Source organism: Podarcis filfolensis, assembly GCF_964270895.1.
Source record: "Podarcis filfolensis genome assembly, chromosome: 10".
Lineage (NCBI taxonomy): Eukaryota > Metazoa > Chordata > Lepidosauria > Squamata > Lacertidae > Podarcis > Podarcis filfolensis.
This window is the reverse complement of record NC_139612.1, coordinates 51,017,852-51,031,542: the sequence shown is the minus strand read 5'-3', so window position 1 is coordinate 51,031,542 and position 13,691 is coordinate 51,017,852. Positions and strand designations below refer to the sequence as shown.

The 13,691-nt window shown below is 45.5% G+C and overlaps 1 protein-coding gene across 2 annotated transcripts in view; it reads right to left on the bottom strand.

Moving 5' to 3' along the window:
- Positions 1–52: 52 nt before the first annotated feature.
- Positions 53–13,691, bottom strand: part of APPL2 (adaptor protein, phosphotyrosine interacting with PH domain and leucine zipper 2) — a 32,350-nt gene continuing 18,711 nt past the window's right edge. Inside the window, exons 5-21 of one of the 2 annotated variants that reach the window (XM_083574095.1) lie at positions 12,916–13,003; positions 12,039–12,077; positions 11,889–11,947; positions 11,284–11,430; positions 9,397–9,479; positions 8,092–8,250; positions 7,238–7,426; positions 6,867–6,909; positions 6,715–6,771; positions 6,484–6,572; positions 5,152–5,310; positions 5,005–5,057; positions 4,107–4,281; positions 2,943–2,979; positions 2,670–2,810; positions 2,182–2,229; positions 53–1,154 (exon numbers count right to left, since the gene is read on the bottom strand). In XM_083574095.1, the coding sequence (XP_083430221.1) occupies positions 1,023–1,154; positions 2,182–2,229; positions 2,670–2,810; positions 2,943–2,979; positions 4,107–4,281; positions 5,005–5,057; positions 5,152–5,310; positions 6,484–6,572; positions 6,715–6,771; positions 6,867–6,909; positions 7,238–7,426; positions 8,092–8,250; positions 9,397–9,479; positions 11,284–11,430; positions 11,889–11,947; positions 12,039–12,077; positions 12,916–13,003 (1,698 nt within the window). In that variant the 3' untranslated portion in view covers positions 53–1,022. Of the gene's footprint in view, positions 1,155–2,181; positions 2,230–2,669; positions 2,811–2,942; positions 2,980–4,106; positions 4,282–5,004; positions 5,058–5,151; positions 5,311–6,483; positions 6,573–6,714; positions 6,772–6,866; positions 6,910–7,237; positions 7,427–8,091; positions 8,251–9,396; positions 9,480–11,283; positions 11,431–11,888; positions 11,948–12,038; positions 12,081–12,915; positions 13,004–13,691 lie in introns of both variants that reach the window. The other variant, XM_083574094.1, reaches the window with a different exon arrangement.

The window sequence follows — 13,691 nt, the reverse complement described above, 5'->3', positions numbered from 1 at the left end:
TGAAGCCAGGACAAGTTAAGCAACCACAGTTCCAAGCATTCACACCATTCAGTTTAGTTCAAATAAGACTTTACTCTAGCATTATTGCTAAATAGTTGCATTGCAAATTGTGGACCCTGTTTGTTAACATTAAAACATATTTTAACATCAAAAATATCAACCAGGGTTGGGGAATCAGGTGAACTTCATTAGATCTGGCTCTGTTCTTGAATGTTACTTGAATTTAAGATAGTAAACCCAGAACTTCTCCCACTACAGTACTGCTCACCCCAGAAGCATCAGTGCCACACTGGTAAGACCATACAGACAATATTAGGCTTAGATTGGTCCTTGTATGGAGATCCATGCAGCCTTGATATCTGCTTTCATTTCTAAGTCGCACAAGTGCATTCAGGCTGCCTCCATCTAGGTTATAAACAACCAGCCCCACACTGAACTGAGCTTACTCTTGAGCAAGCCTCCTTTGTGTTAAACCTAGAAGGGCACTAACTCGAACCTTGTAGATCAGTATGAAAAAGAAAATGTTTAGTTGGCTCATGTGAGAGGCTGAGACTTATGAGGAGGTTAATGCAAGTAGCTGCTAGTCTACCTGCCACCTCATTCTAGCGCAGAGTGCCTGTTTTATTGAATCTACAAGTATGGTCCCTGCAAAAATGGTAGGCACTTAAGAGAGATATTATCTAGAGTAAGCTTTCAGTATTAAAGTATAAAAATAGATAATAGGAAAGTGATTTATCAAATAGATCTGTAAACAGCCTAGCTCAAAATAGTGTTCCTGTTATCCCTCTCAGAAGTACAACAGAGCCTAAAAACTTCACACAGCGGCAAACACATTTAACTATCACTGGTAGCAATCAGTAAGTGACCATGTTGGGAAAGAATTTCAAAGATTGTCAGTTTACCACACCAGAAATCCAGACCAAGCTCTCCACATGCTATCTCTTAAGTACTCACATTGGATAGTTGAGAGAGTGTGGGCTATTATGTGCAACACCACTGCTACTTTAAAAAAAAAATACAGCTTATGCTTCTGACTCCTCCTGCCCATCTCCCTGTACTGTGTTGTCCTCTTCTGACTGCTCATTCAAGAGCACAAACTTCCCATCATTGGTTAGTGGCACAGATGACATTAACTGAGCTAGTGCTTCCGGATCCTATAATGAAAACACAATGAGAGTCATTGGAATAGTTATCCAACCGTTTGAAATTATCTGTCATCAGGGGGCCTCAGTTGTTCTCAGCAACCTAATTCGTTGCCTGCTTTTAAAACAACACTAGATCACACTGCTTAAATGAGTTCTAAGTCAAGATGATAAAAACAGTGAATTGACAAGACTAGATTAAAGCAAGCTTCATTCCACAATGAGGATCCTTGTGTGCTTTGGATTGGCTATATAGTATGCTGCAAAAACAAAGTTGAAATTGCAGCTCATTTTCAATGTGCCGACACCCAGGCACACAATCTATGTGGGATTGCGCCCCCCCCCAAATCTCTGGCAGCTGCGCAGCACAGGTGCACATGGCATGGTGATATCGCGCAGCTCTGGGCCCCTTCAATTGCAGGGGCAAGGTGATGTACCTGCCAACACCTATATATAGCTAAAATGGTATTTGTAAACTCTTTACCCTGCTGGGTTGATATTGTGAGCTTTATGGGTACAACATGCTCTGCTAGTTAACGTGTACTTGAAAAATGCAGAGAAACTAATAGTTAAATCCTTTGTCATTCAATTTATGTTTAAATGCATTTTATTTAATGTTGGTGCAGAAACTTGCATTTCTCAATATGTACAGGAAGACCTGAAATGGATCCAAACAAGTAACAGTAGAAGAAAAACCGCAGACAGTTAAAGTTCCTGTTTGGGTGGCAGGTTAACACACAACTTGATGCCCTGACTTAATTTACCTGCGTTGCCTCTGTCATGATTTTTTCATCGTCCACGATCGCTTCCTGCATTTGTCCCATTCACTGTATTGTTCTGGGATCCCCAACATAGAACCACCTATGGCCCTCCTGCCCCTTACAATTCTTTAATTCCCCTCTTTCCTTTCTTTTTAAGCACAGGTGGGACTGAACTGGCTGGTAAGCAAAGTGCTGGCATCCAGGCACCCATCAGAGGCCAGAGTTTAGGCTTAAAAGCAAGATTCAGTACTGTATAGATAGGAAGAGTGAAACATTACCTTGCGAGCTTCAATGATTTCTTTCCCGAGGTTTATCGCATAACAAATCTGCAGAAGAAGCAGAGATCAGCCTTAGGAAATTTTTCTGTTATCCTAGGACCCAGGTTAGAGCACCAGGAAAGCAGAAGTATGTGGTAGCAGTTCTAGACAGTAAGCTGAGACCAGGAGATAGGCTTTGTGGAAGTTTAGCCAGTTGCTGGCCAAACATGTATGGCGAAGCAGTGCAGCATAAGGTAATAACAAATAAACTCTGATGTTTCTCTTTCAGAATCTTATCTGTCTATAAATGTGGTCACAACGGGGTTAAGCAAGTGGGCAATGGATCAAGGGAATTGCTAAGGAATATTTGGGGAGTGTGTGTGTGCGCGTGCAAACTAAGCAAAGCAAATGGACTCAACTCACTAAATGCCCACTAAAACTTATTACGGATGACTACAATTAGAACAAAACGTATTCTAAAAACCATGCAACGAAACGCATCTCCAGACCTTTTCGCCTTCGGTGTTACTCTCAAATACATAAGCACTCATGGACTCTTCGCCTGGGGACTCGGAGATGGGAACCACAAACCCAATCAGTCTCTTGTTTTCTTGATGAGCAGCAAATTGTGTCACACTGGCAAGTTCAAACTGGAAAAACGGGTTTTACAATTTTAAAGACTTAAAGCAGGTAAACATTTAACAACTTCCCCAGCTGGCAACTTGGGATTTAAAGCCCTGACTGCCATTTCGGTACTGTGAGAAATGGAAGAATATACTTACACTTATCCTTGTAACTTGGGTTTGCGGATCTATTAATCTGTTGTTAGTGTAAAGGGGAGGAAAAAAAGTAGATTAGGTCCCCTTCACAAGATTTAACAGCAGAGAAAGTACAGGAGCCCTAATCTGGCTCAAGAAAGTTGGGCCTAAAGCTGACACATCTTCACATGCTACTTATGAGAAAAGGAAAAATGAGTAGAGATTACTAGATGCCCTTAACCAGCCATGCCCCTTTCCAGATTACTCCATTCCCACAACCGGGGAGGGTAGGGTAGCAAGTGTTCTTCCATTTTTCCTCTCCAACAAGCATTCATCATTCTGTGGCTGCTAAACATTCTCAGTCTTCATTGATCTATTTAGTTTTTAAGGTTGCCCCCTTAAGATCCTCCCTCTAATCCTTAATTATTGTAACCTTTCAGCAAGTTAACTTAGGCTGATGATAGCCATTATCCTCTTCTCTGTATTTATTCCCACCCACTCCCTGGACTGTATATGCAAAACCACAACACGCCAGACCTTAAAAGTGCAATATGAAAAAGCAACATGATGGTTTTCTATTATGCCATGTACTATTATGCCATGCCACTACGTCTCATCCTACAACAAAAAGCTTTCCTTCCCTGTGATTCTTAGCCCTCCACATGTTGGATGGATTCCTGACCACAAGCCACGGCCGACAGCACTCCAACAGCACTTGAAAGGTTACCAGTTCACTATCACTGTTGAGAGATTCTCTGATTGACCCTTCCATCCTAGATATGCTTCCTTGGAAGCAAGTATTTCAGAAACTAGCATTATCAGTAACACTTGTAGCTGGATTCAGTGAGAGTTACTTCCAAAAGAGGTAGGGATTAAAGGTGCTGTAGCCAGTGAGAACTAGGCATTGAATCCTAATGAACAGAAGGTCCTTGGATCCAGCAAAGGTTCCTAATAACCAGGGAAGAGGAGCTATCCCCTCTCACATCAGTCAGGGACACCTAGGCCTCTGGAGGGACACAGGAGAGCAGGACATCAGCAAAGAGTATCTCTTCCTGCTGCCCTTAGCAAGTACCAAGAGCACCCTTTTCATGAGTTCCAGCCCGCTCACAGGATCAGCTCACAGATTCATCAGACCTCACATCAACGCAGATCATGCAGAAGAAAGAAAGCGAAGGAAGTTTTGCTTACTTCAGGTCGTTGCTGGTGACCAAGAGGTGGGATTCCGTTGTACGGAAAATGTTGTGGATGGCCCGAGCCGCCAGCACCTGCCTCATTGCTTCGTAGATCACCTCAACCGTGTGGTCGGATTTGACCGCCATCGATCCTAGAAAGCGGACTACAAACATCTGCTGCAAGAGTGAATCTGGGGGAAAGGAAATAAAAAAAAAAAGGATCGGAGCAACTTTCTCATTGTTTATCCTGCCTCTCGAGTTAATAGGACATCTGATTCCCCCCCCCCCCGCCCCGTATGCTGCTTTCTCTTCTTCAACATGAATGTTCTCATGTCAGGTTCCCGTTTATGGATGCTCACTTCTTGATTTCAAGCAGTGATGGGAAAGTGTGAATGGGTCGCAGATCTAATCTTGTAGGGCAGAGATGCAGAACTTCTGGTCTTCTGTGTATTCTTGGACTCCAGCTCCCATCATCCCTCACTACTGACCAAGCTGGAGGGCACTGATGGAAGTTGCAGTCCAACAACAACAAAGAGTGCTACAGGTTTCCATTATCACCTTGCCCCCTGCTTGTGAGCACTCAGAAGCATTTGGCCATCTGCGGGAATGTGGGATGGTGGGTGTTCTTCACAAGACAAACCAGGGATGGGGAAACCTGTGGCCTTCCAGATGTTGTTGCCCCAGCCAGCATAGTCAAGGATGGTGGAAGCTGTAGGCTAGCAGTATCTGGCCACAGGGTTTCCCCTCTTTGACACAGACCATGGTCCGACCTAAAAAGTGGAGCTTGGGGCACCATTTGTGACTGAAGAGAGTTTACCCCATGGATCAAATTTACAATAGACCTTGTAATTTTGGACAGCTTTGGGGCTCAACAAGACTGAAGTTTATAACAGCAATCCCCAGTCAGTTCTCACCTGCCTCATCCTCTTTCTTGCCATCTTCTGACTCTCCAAATGGGTTTGTGCGCCTGTTGAAATACACACAGGGCAGGAGTTATGGCTACATGAGAGAAGGAGGCAAATGTGAAAGGGAGCACTTTGTCAAACTCTCATTGGCTGTACCTGCCACCCCTGTTCTGATCCAAGAACTCTGTTGCGGGAAGCACAATGTCAAACTGAATTGGTGTTCCGGGTGCAATTAACTCAGTGGGTTCTGGAATGCTGGCCGGCTCGTTTGGGGCTGCCCAGTCATTCTGCATCTCCACATTCTTCACATCCTGGCTAAAGCAAAAGGAGAGAGACAGAGAAGATGGCCCCATATGAGAAAGACAGCGCTGTGAGAGCTGGAAGGGAGGGAGGATTCCTAGAAATGAAAACCTGGGTAAGAACGGACGAGTGAGCATTCAGTCAGGGTCTGAGCTGACATTTAAACATCCTCACCAACAACATCCAAATTTGGATAGTTAAAATGTGTTTTAAACAAGGAACTAAGACATCATAACCAGGAACTAAATCATAATGCAAGGGTGGGAGGGTCAGCTTTTACAGGACAATCCACCTGTCAATCACATGATATCTCTTGATGGACAGGTGGGTTGTACTGCCCACCTGTCAAAATCCCTTGTGCAGGGTTCCCAAGCACTGAGAGCCACCTAGCCACCTACTGCATTTGTTGGCTACCACCATCTATCTCGATGCAATGCACAACAAAATAAACAACATCAATCTTATAATCACCATACAAGAAAGGAAAAGATGAGAATCCGAACGATAACTCTGCCTAGGCTAAGATAAAATGAAGGAACACAACCCACTGAAATAAGGCACCGGCAATGCATCTTTAATAGGTGCTGGATGTTGTTACTGTCGGCACTCGTCTAAGATCTGCAATAAGGGTGTTTACCCAGAGTTGGGACTGCTTAAGATCCAATTTGCACATGAAACTGCATGATGCAGGTAGCAGTTATCTACCACGTGTAGATTAGAATGTAGCAGCTGAGCTATCCATTCAGGAAACTTGTGGAAGAGCCTTTCATGTAAGGGACCACTTCAGAACACAGTGGGGGAACACTCGCTCCCTCTGTCAAAACAAAAAATTTTTTTTCTTTCCAGTAGCACCTTAAAGACCAACTAAGTTAGTTCTTGGTATGAGCTTTCGTGTGCATGCACACTTCGTCAGATAATCTGACGAAGTGTGCATGCACACGAAAGCTCATACCAAGAACTAACTTAGTTGGTCTTTAAGGTGCTACTGGAAAGAAAAAATTTTTTTTTGTTTTGACTATGGCAGACCAACACGGCTACCTATCTGTAACTCCCTCTGTCAAAACCACAATGCTTGCAGAATGCCAACACGTCAAAAGTTAAGACTGGCCTTCCTCCTGAGGTGCTAATTTTCTTTGGATGCGGAAGGAGCATCCAAACATCTCCAGACTAAGATGGCTAAAATGTTACCTAGGGGATTGATTTTCCTGCTTCTTCCCAAAGCTGGTGATTGGCGTCACGGCTTGCAGCGCTGTCTGATTCAGCCTGATGGCAACGGCCTGAAGCAAAGCAGAGGCACAGCCTTAAAGGAGGTTATGCGATATTGCCCAAGCAAACATTGAATCAGAGATCTTACTGTATTTGGGGTGGGGGGGGGGCTTGTTGGAGTTATCAAAGCATTTCATTTCAAAACCTACTCACTTCAGGATTGTCAGTAAGATAGATCTGCCGAGAGATGTTGTTGATTGCACATATCCACTGGAAGAGGAAAACAAGAAAGAGAAACGCCAGAGATTTCAATTTAGTTCTGGAACTTTAATTTCGTGAGTAGAAACAAAGCAAAATGTGTTTACCTCCTCATATTCTTTCTTGCTTTCTGCCTGAAGGGTTATCCCTCTGTAAAAGAAAACAAAAACCAGCCCATCATTTTCTTTCCTTGCCCCATTAAAGGATTTGAAGCAGAGACTACATAGCCAACTAACAGGTAACCTACATTTCTATTCAGCCATCTTTGACGGAGCTAGCAGAAGGCAGTAGAAGGACTCCCAGAAACTCAGTGGAGCTTCCTCCACCCCCACAAAAAAAATTCTATAGGTGCCTAGAGACCTCCCTGAAGGTGAGGCTTATGCTCAAGGCAACTCAGTTAATGCAGCCACACTGAAAGACGCAAGCCCTTGTTTTGGGTAGAGTAGTTGTTCCCTAGCAGAAGCCCCAAGACACTTACGGTTTCCCTGTAGGAGTGGTGATCTGAAAGCAGTAACGTCGGTCTTCGCAGTCGACTGCCATCACAGAGCAGTTGTCCAGATCCTGGATCAGTCCCCCGGCGACGGCTCCCCTGGGCTGGCACATCAGGTTCCCACCTTGAGTGAAGAAGTACAGCCTGTCCCAAGTTGTAGTCACCAGGCCTGTTTTGCTGTAGGAAAAGACCAGAGCGTCAACGTCACCCTCACCCCAGCAGCAAAGCAGCAGGATTCACTCCCTCCTCACGGCCAAAAAACAATCCTTTCGGGAAAGGGAACTGAGGAGCGTGTGTTTTCTAAGGTCACATCCCACCCACCCCCTTCACCGCACACATTTTAAGACTCCCGCTATCTTTTTGTAATGTCAACAAGGCATCTTGTGGGACTTGAATTTTGTATTGTGGCAGAAGCACGTGCAGGCACTTTTCATTATCCCACAGTACAAGGGACATCACGACAGCTACTAGTCGCTGCTTTTACTCTCTTTTAGCTCTTTGGTTTTCTGGCACTGCCGCATCGTACATTTTGTGGGGAGGGGACATGTGATTCACATATGCAGAAGCCAGGTTCAATCCTTGACAACATATCCAGGGTAACAGGAAAGATCTCAAGCATCAGCACTTGAGAAAGACATGGAGAGGGCTGGCGAGAGTTCTGAGGTCCAGAAAAGGAGACGTGGAGGGCCACATAACTCCCCCCCACCCCGAGCTGAGGTTCTAGATGTAGCATTTTACTTTTAGGAACCTTAGGTCCCAATTTTGAAAACCCACCAAACTAGCTAGAGTACTAGCCCGTCTACCATGCCAAGACATGACTCCCTCCCAGGAATCTTCCTTACTTTCTAAGGTTAAGGTAGCCAGCCTTCTGAATCAGGTTTCTGTTGATGAGAGGCGACGCTGCGTCGAAGTCAGGCGTGTACACTGATTCGCCAACTGAAAGCAGATCTTGCTGAGATACCCGCATAGCTTCTGCCTCAGTGTCCAATTCTCCCTGTACACTATAGTAGAGAATAAACGTCAAAGCACTTCATGGCCATAGCTTGCTTGCTTAGGCTGTCCGACGAATGCAGAGCATACACTTCCTTTCTCTTCTTTAGAATATTTGATTGGTTTTATAATAAAATGGCATGGATGAACTGCAACAAAACCTGCAGAGCATTACACGCACACATCAGTCATCTATAAGGAACTGAGCAGGAACACGGTCAAATAACGGGTTCATTGAATGAACCACCCCCAAGACTTCAACTATCTGTGACACATCTTCTCCATACGTAAGCATGAGGCCTGAGATGAACAACCTTTCTATTTACCTAGCTGATATATGGGAACCATACCTTGTCGAAATGTGTTTGGTTTCTCAACACCTCTTCTGCATTTCAATAGTTCAGAAAGAGTCAGATGCCAAGATTTCCCTCACCATCTCATCGGAGATGCACAATATATTAGTAATACTTTGTTAAAAAGTAGTAACAATTTATTTAAAAATTATTAAAATTTACATGTTTATTAAGCAATGTAAACAAACAATTTATTAAAAAATTATTAAAATTTACATGTTTCTCCAGGCACTTAAAATGAGACAAGCGGAAATGTAAGAGCGCACTTTCATGTGTGTTTTTTAATCCTAGAAGCAGCAACATGGTTTTCTAGACACACTTGCATCCTCTGGCTGCCAGGCTGGTGCCACATTTGGAAAGGGGGGGGGCTCCTTGGCATGGTGACAATGATAAGGCCCCCTTCTCCCTAACCAGGACTGAGAGTAGCCCTGCCTAGGCCAGTCATGGGCACCACAGGCTCTCTCTGCCATTGCTCTGACAGTCACAGCGCCACACACTGTCCTCCACTGGGCGCCAGGCAACACTTCAGCCATGTACGGGTAGCAGTACTTTTGAACTGGAGCGAAGCTGGACTCCCATTCAAAAGCAGCCCTGCTGCCAAATTCACTGAAGACTGTGTAGGACGTCGCATCTGGGTCAGGCAGGTGAGGGGTCCTTCCAAGCCATGGGGGCCCCTGGCCAGTGCCCCACCTGGCTATGACTGCTGGTGTCAGACCTCATGGTTGCTGCCAGTCATAGCACACTCATTCTCAGAAACAGCAAAAAAGAGCAAACAGGCAAAAGCAAGCTGGAACGATCCATTACCTTTCAACCATGCCTGAGACTGAAGATAGAAAGCTGTCCATTTTTTTGGTGAACATCTCGGCTCCCTTCTTAAAAAACTTAATCTGAAGAATATAAAAAGAGGGAGAGTACACATGACTCCTGAATATTTTTGACAGCAAACTCCTTGCAGTAGCATGCAAGGGGGGGGGGAGGAGGGACACTGGGGTTTATATGATTCAACAAACTGGTCTTTCATACTGGGAGTCAAGGAGTTGTTGGCTAGGGAGCAGGGTATATCAGGGGCAGGGAGAACTTTGGCCCTCCAGATGTTGCTGAACTCCCAGCTCTCATCATCACAGGCAATTGGCCATATTTGCTGGGACTGGTGGGAGTTCAACAGCATTTGGAAGAGCAAAGGTTCCCCATCCCTGGTCTACATCTTAGAAAGAGAACAAGACATGTGAACCTGCAACAAAACATTGCTTGGTATGGGACACTCTGTCTAGGGTCCTTTCCGGTCAACCATGCCCTCTTCCAGGATTATTACTGGCACCTGTCTGTCTCGGGAGACAATGGAGGAGTGCGCCTTCGGGGGTAAAGTCAAACTGTTGGAGAGTTACAGAGCCTGCTGTGGCTGTAGAGACCAACACAGGAGAGACATGGAAGAAGAAGAAGAAGAAGAAGAAGAAGAAGAAGAAGAAGAAGAAGAGAGGAGGAGGAGGAGGAGGAGGAGGAGGAGGAGGAGGAGTTTGGTTTGATATTCGCTTTATCACTACCCTAAGGAGTCTCAAAGCGGCTAACATTCTCCTTTCCCTTCCTCCCCCACAACAAACACTCTGTGAGGTGAGTGAGGCTGAGAGACTTCAGAGAAGTGTGACTAGCCCATGGTCACCCAGCAGCTGCATGTGGAGGAGCGGAGACACGAACCTGGTTCACCAGATTATGAGTCTACCGCTCTTAACCACTACACCACACTGGCGGCATGTAATGTCGCAACTGTGGGAGACGAAGGTGTCTGGTTTTGCTGCTACAGGTGCACCAGAGTGTTTCTTCTCCCTGCGCTCCTCTCAGTGTTTTATTTCTCCTCTGGTCACTGCTGTGGACACACAACCTGACTGTCTGTCTCCAGGCACTGCAAGGGATTCCCAGGCGGCACGGTTGAGGTGGCCAGCCTTCATGTCATGTATGCAGACAGCTTTGTGCCAGGGACTGGACTGAGGGGGACAAGTCTGAGGAGGAATGGTGAGACCGCCACCCGCCCCCTCCACCTGAACTTCCCAGAGAAGAGGAAGGCAGTATTGAATTACAGCAGTGGTTTGAGGAAGGTCACAGCTCAGAGACAGCTGAACAGAAGAGTTGGGAGGTGTTGGGAGAAGAGAAGGGGGAGACAGAGACAGAGCAGACAGCTGACATGTTATCACTGGAGAGCATATTTGACACCCCTTCTCCCAGAACTCGGCGTGCACTGAAAGTTGAAGAGCGAAGGACTCAGAGACAATTAGCCCTGGCAGCCACCATAAGGGGAAGTGCTGTTGCTAGGAAGGGAAGGGGAGCTCAGTTGGAGCAACACCATTTTTGGGAAGGCTGCATTCCCTCTTATTTTGGGCTGCCCCATGGGAGAGAGCTGATTTTCCCTGAAGCCTGACACTTTGTGACACGAAACTGGTCTGCCAACAGGCCTGGTGCCTGAAGCCAGCTCCTCATAATAGCAAATCCTTGGGGATCCTGCCATGGTCCATTCTGTGGACATGGCATCAGAGTGCTTTAAATGTATGGTGTGGATGCAGCCTTGGTCTGTCAGGGAGTGCTGGGTTTGTCCTGCCAGCAGTTTTTAACTGAATCATACAATGCTCAGTGGTTTCCAAACAAGCTCAGCTGCAGCGAAGAAGGGTTTGCTGCCCAAGTTGCTGCAGCTAGGATATGTACCTGGGAGCTCGTATATCCCAGCATGGGCTCCAGCATGGCGATTCTCTTGCGGTACTGTAAAGCATTAAGGGCACAGTAATACTGTAGCGACGAGAGATGCTGCTTCCTCCGGGCACTGGCTACCTCTTTGGCAACTTCCGCCTTTAGCTGAATGATAAAAGGTTAGCAAAGGAACAGCCAAGTGTCAGCAGATGAGCCATTGCAAGACATGGTCAGCAGTGCATTGCGCAGGCAGTTAAATGACACCCAAGTGCCACTGAAATCACTGTGACTATACTACTACTACTACTACTACTAATTTATTATTTATACCCTGCCCATCTGGCTGGGTTTCCCCAGCCACTCTGGGCGGCTCCCAACAGAATATTAAAAACATGATAAAACATCAAACATTAAAAACTTCCCTAAACAGGGCTGCCTTCAGATGTTTTCTACAAGTCAGATAGTTGTTTATTTCCTTGACATCTGAAGGGAGGGCATTCCACAGGGCGGGCGCCACCACCAAGAAGGCCCTCTGCCTGGTTCACAGAATTGTACCCTGTTGAGGACTTTTCATTACATAAAATTCTTCTTATCAAATGTGCCAAGATGTTGGAATATCTTGCCTTTTCATTCTCTCTCTTTTTGGGTAGCCTGCTGTACTTTGCCATGGAGACGTCGTGTTCTGCAAGGATCGAAGGCACAGTTTAGCATCATCACTCATGCACACCGTCAGCAAAATTTCAGTCAAATGAAAGACCAATGTGAAAACATACCATTGCTGGCAAGGCTGAAGAGATCCTTCAAAGTGCTTACTTCTAGGAAAAAGCAGAAGGCAACAACAAAGGGTTTGCGCATTAGTGCAAAGTTTCCATGAGATGACCAGAGATGTGCCAATTAAAACTTTGAACATTCGCAGTGACCTGCTTCTCAAATTCCACTGCAACTACTTGACTCCATGCAAAGAAATGTGCCATGTATTTATTTCCTTAATTGGCCCAGAACTGCTTCAATCCCATGTTGAGATAATGCAGCAGAACAGTGGGAGATTTTTTTTTTTTTTTGGGTAGACATTTAACTGGACTAGCAATCCTCCCTGAACAGTAGAAACACCACAATGAAGAGGGATGGAGAATGGTCCTCCAGCTGTGGTTGGACTACAACTCCCATCATCTCTGACCACCAGCTGTGCTGACTAGGGCTACTGGGGGCTGGAGCCGAACAACACTAGCAGGAAGGCCACCGGTTCCCCACTCCTGGGTCTAGAAGCTGTTGCTGTCGCTCAGGTTTTAGCCCTAAGAACAGGGCACCGTCCCATCTAGGTGAGCATCCTGTTCTCAAGGTGGACATTCAGATGCCCACAGGAAGCCCCGAAGCAGGACCTGAGAACAGCAGTCCTTTGCAATTTGCCATGTCTGCCAAGCTTACCCAAACGTATTTCCAAATAAACATGCATGTGCTAGCACTTGCAAGCCCCACTGTGTTCAGTGTGTGGGGTGGCTGTTTTTAAACTCCCACGGAAGTCTACATAGGGGCGCAACCTTAACTAATTTTCTTTAGGATACGAAAGTTGTCTGGAGTGCAAGAAGAAAAAGTGTCCCTCTCTTCCTTTGTTTCCTACTAAGAGCTCCCAGTCACACCTAGAAGATTTACCTGTAAGGTCTTTTTCACGGAACTGGATGATGGGGAGAACCATGGTGTCTGCGAGCTGCTTGGCCAGTTCGGTGTGCAGAATGTTAAGCTGAAAGACAGGAGGGCAGCCCATTCATTTAGAAGGCAGCAATAACATCCCCGGTACCCTAAATTCACCGTCAAGTGCTTGAATGGAAAACCCAATGTGGCTCAGTAGGGCGGACAGGAAAGTTCAGATTTGTGCTTGACTGTGGGAACTTTAATGCCAGAATGGGGCACTTGTTGCCTTCCAAATGTTGCGGGATTCCAATTCCCATTGTGCCTGACCACCATCCACGGTGGCTAAGGGCTGATGGGAGTTGGGGTCCAACAACAGCTGGAGGGCCGTAAGTTACCCACCCCTACTCTGAAGTACATTTTAGATGCTTGGATGTTACTCTCTGCTTCAGTTCCCCATCTCTGTGTAGTTAGTAATCATTATAGCAAAGTGAGTTGCCCAAATAGCTTTCTCTGAAGTGAGGACCAGTACAGTGCTCTATTAGAACAGTGGGCCAAATCAATACCATCTGCTTATTAAGCTGGTGCCAATATATTTAATTATTTTTCTTTAAATCCACACACTTTCATATATATTTAAACAGTGTTTTCTTAAATTGTTTGAAGCCATTTGCTTTCAAAACCAACCTTTTTTTGAGATTCTTCAGTAGGGTTTTCCATAATAAATAATCCCATGTCACTCTCAAAAAACCAATTCATATAAGAAGATATATAAAAAAAATTATTTCTATGAAACATTC